Source organism: Pygoscelis adeliae, unplaced genomic scaffold, assembly GCF_000699105.1.
Source record: "Pygoscelis adeliae isolate BGI_AS28 unplaced genomic scaffold, ASM69910v1 Scaffold429, whole genome shotgun sequence".
Taxonomy (NCBI): Eukaryota; Metazoa; Chordata; class Aves; order Sphenisciformes; family Spheniscidae; genus Pygoscelis; species Pygoscelis adeliae.
Window position 1 is genome coordinate 746,200 of NW_008825561.1, and position 2,968 is coordinate 749,167.

Here is a 2,968-nt window from a genome sequence, read left to right on the forward strand (position 1 = left end):
GTCTCTCCCCCTCACCCCCTTGGGCAACCAACTAGATCTATTAAGAGATTGCACTGTGGAATGTGGTGTCCAGGTTGGGTTCAAACGCTCAAGCACAGGAGGCAGTTGTTTCCTACAGAGATGTGATCCCTTGGTGTGCATCTCTTTCAATGAGCTAGACAAAACCTCTCCCTGTAGCCTCAGCTGCAGAGAAGGATCTGTATTGGGTCACAGAGAGGCCAGGCCCTGGCTAGCGCATCCCGAAATAGAAGCTCAGGCAGGTGACTGGAAATTGCACCCCCAAATGAGCTGAATGGAGAAGACTGTGCAGAGATTTGCACGCTGGTGTGAGGCAGATGATAGAGGCTGCAAGGCAGGGCTAGCTGCCCCAGGTCTCCCAGGGAATGAACTGCTTCTGAAATAGAAACTGGAAGAATAGAGGCACATCTGCGGTGGCAAATCAGCCACTGTGTTACAGCCCACCGCGGAGCCAAAGGCTCTGTAGCACCTTCTGCTGCAGGATGTCCTGGCCCCGGGGTCTCCCTAGACCTGAAACACCCGAGCCGGGGTGCCGGCACATGTGGCTCAGGCCAGACTGGGAGAAATGATGTGAATAGGGATGGCAGCACTGGGCGCACCAGTACGGGGACACTGAAGAGTTGTTTCTGAGGTCTCTGCCCAGAGTTTGGTATAATGGCACAGTCTGGATCTTGTCCTTCTCTGAAGAAAATGACAGTAATAGAAATACAGTAAAATAACCTTAAATGTAGCTGTTTTCAACCCTCAGTTCTCAGGCCTTTGATGCCTCACATGAATAAGGTAGATTTTACTTGCAAAACGTCTTGGACTTCAGTCCTTGCTTTCCCCAGGGCATGCGTGTGTTTGACCCAGAGCTGGCAGCATCTCCCTGATGGTGGGTGTACATGTCCTGTGCCCCTCTCTGCTCTTCCCATCCCCAGGGTGCTGCAGGCTGGAGAGCAGGAGCTGTGGTGCTCCGGCCGTGAGAGACAGTAGGTCCTCAGCTGGCACACAGGCTGCCGCCAGCTCTGTGTCGTTGGTGTGTCCGGTGCACAGTGAGGGCAGCCCTTCTGCTCTCCTCTTCCTCCGGTTCTCCTGCTATTAAGTTATTGCCACCCCTTAGGGACAAGCCTGCGAGAAGGCGGAGGGCTCACATAACTCTGGATCAGTAAAGGAAGCAGCTCAATTAGCATTTCACACGCCTTTTCTTCCCTCTCTTCTTACCTTCCCTGCAGCGGGCATGCTTTCCCCTTAAAGGATTGTCCTGTTTCTGCTCCTTGCCAGCGTTGGCAGGGTGACAGTAGTCGAGTGTGCAAACTTGTGCTATTGTCCCCAGGCCAGGGGGAGTCATGGAGACCCACTAATATGACACAGGAAAATGTTTGCTGATGGCAATTCTATGGGCTTTGTCTAACTCTTTCTCCATCATGACGACTCGATTTAAGTCTCTAACTGTTTGACTACAGATGCAAGAGTACTATCCAACTCCATCCTTTTGTCCGGGTAGTTTGAATGGGTAATTCAGCTTTTGTGTAACTCAATTGAGGGGGCAAACATAAAGACAAGATTCTTGAGCGCTCAAGCTCCCTTTCCATGGATATCTGCACATCTCTTTAGAGATTTGTTCCTTTCCTACCTTTTTCTGACATCATCCTCCCCTTAAAAAAAAAAAAAAACGCTCTGATGGGGAACGGTTAAAAGTAGGCTAGCCCGGTCCCCCGTATTACATTGTCCTGTGCCAATGAAGCATAGTTAGTATCAGCCCCAGACAGCTTCGGGGAGTGCGGGCAAAAGGGTGTCTAAACTTTCCTAACTCATCCTCAGCATTTTCGCTTTGGATTGTGTCATTTTTAAAAAGAAAGGCCTTGGTATGGGTGAAGAGGATAGGGGAGAATGGTAGAAATCGCAGGGAAATGATTGTATTTATTAGCTGTCTTTCTGTGGCTGTCCCCATGGTGACAATTTGTGATGGCAAAGAATGCGAGGAGGGGAGGCTGATGCCTGATTGGGATGCTTTGTATTTGCCAAAGTGGCTTCTGATTGGCCTGGGAGAGCCCCGAACTCGCCGGAGTCGATATTCATTCAGCTTGCTCAAGTGCTTGCTAAACTGCGTCCAAACACTGGCGGGCCCCGGCTGCCTCCGACGAGGTTGGCGGTGTGTAACCTGCCTAACAAGATTAGCGGGGAAGGGGCTCTTCTACGCAGCGACGCCGCAGCCGCCAGCACCGGCGAGAAAAGCCGCCGCGCGCTGGGTGAGTGTCCGCGCTTGCTTACAGGGAGGCGGGAGCAGTCACCCCGGCTTCTTTCCACCTAAGTGCTATCTAACAAGATTAGACACCGGGCTGGCCGGCATTCGTGAGCCAGTCCCTGTGCCGGTGTGTGCCGGGGCAGCAGTGCAGGGCGGTGGGCTGTGGGCGCACGGCAGCTCTGCCGGGAGTTTGCTGGCACAGAGGTGAGCTGATGGACAACTTGTTTGGGTGGCTGACAAGTTTGACATGTCCCCCCACCCTTCCTCCATTTGCTTGGTGCTATGTGAACTGAGGCTTCCTGCCTCTAAGTCTGCCTGTCGTGTTTCGCAGGTTTGCCGAGGTTTGTCCGAAGGCGGATTATAAACTTTTCATGGGAAACTCTGCACGGCGCATCCAGTGAGATGGCATCGGACAGCGAGGTAAAAACCCTATTGAACTTCGTCAACCTGGCCTCCAGCGACATCAAAGCGGCTCTGGATAAATCGGCTCCTTGTCGCCGGTCGGTTGACCACAGAAAATACTTGCAGAAGCAGCTCAAGCGGTTTTCTCAGAAGTACTCACGGATCCCACGGTGCCACCCCAGCAAACCCCCCGAGTGCGGCTGGCGCAGGGGGACAGAGGACCGGGGCCGTGGCCCCCAGCCCGAGGCACCTGACCCCAGCCCCCACAGTGGGGCTGCCGTCGAGAAGGTGCTGCGGACAGGCGAGGCCGAGGAGGGGCTC

General features: G+C 53.7%; 1 protein-coding gene across 1 annotated transcript in view; it reads left to right on the forward strand.

Annotated features, from left to right (window-relative positions):
- The first annotated feature begins 2,611 nt into the window (after positions 1-2,611).
- FAM181A (family with sequence similarity 181, member A) overlaps positions 2,612-2,968 on the forward strand; it is a 902-nt gene continuing 545 nt past the window's right edge. Inside the window, exon 1 of the mRNA XM_009332385.1 lies at positions 2,612-2,964. Coding sequence (XP_009330660.1) covers positions 2,648-2,964 — 317 coding nt within the window. The 5' untranslated portion in view covers positions 2,612-2,647. The remainder of the gene's footprint in view (positions 2,965-2,968) is intronic.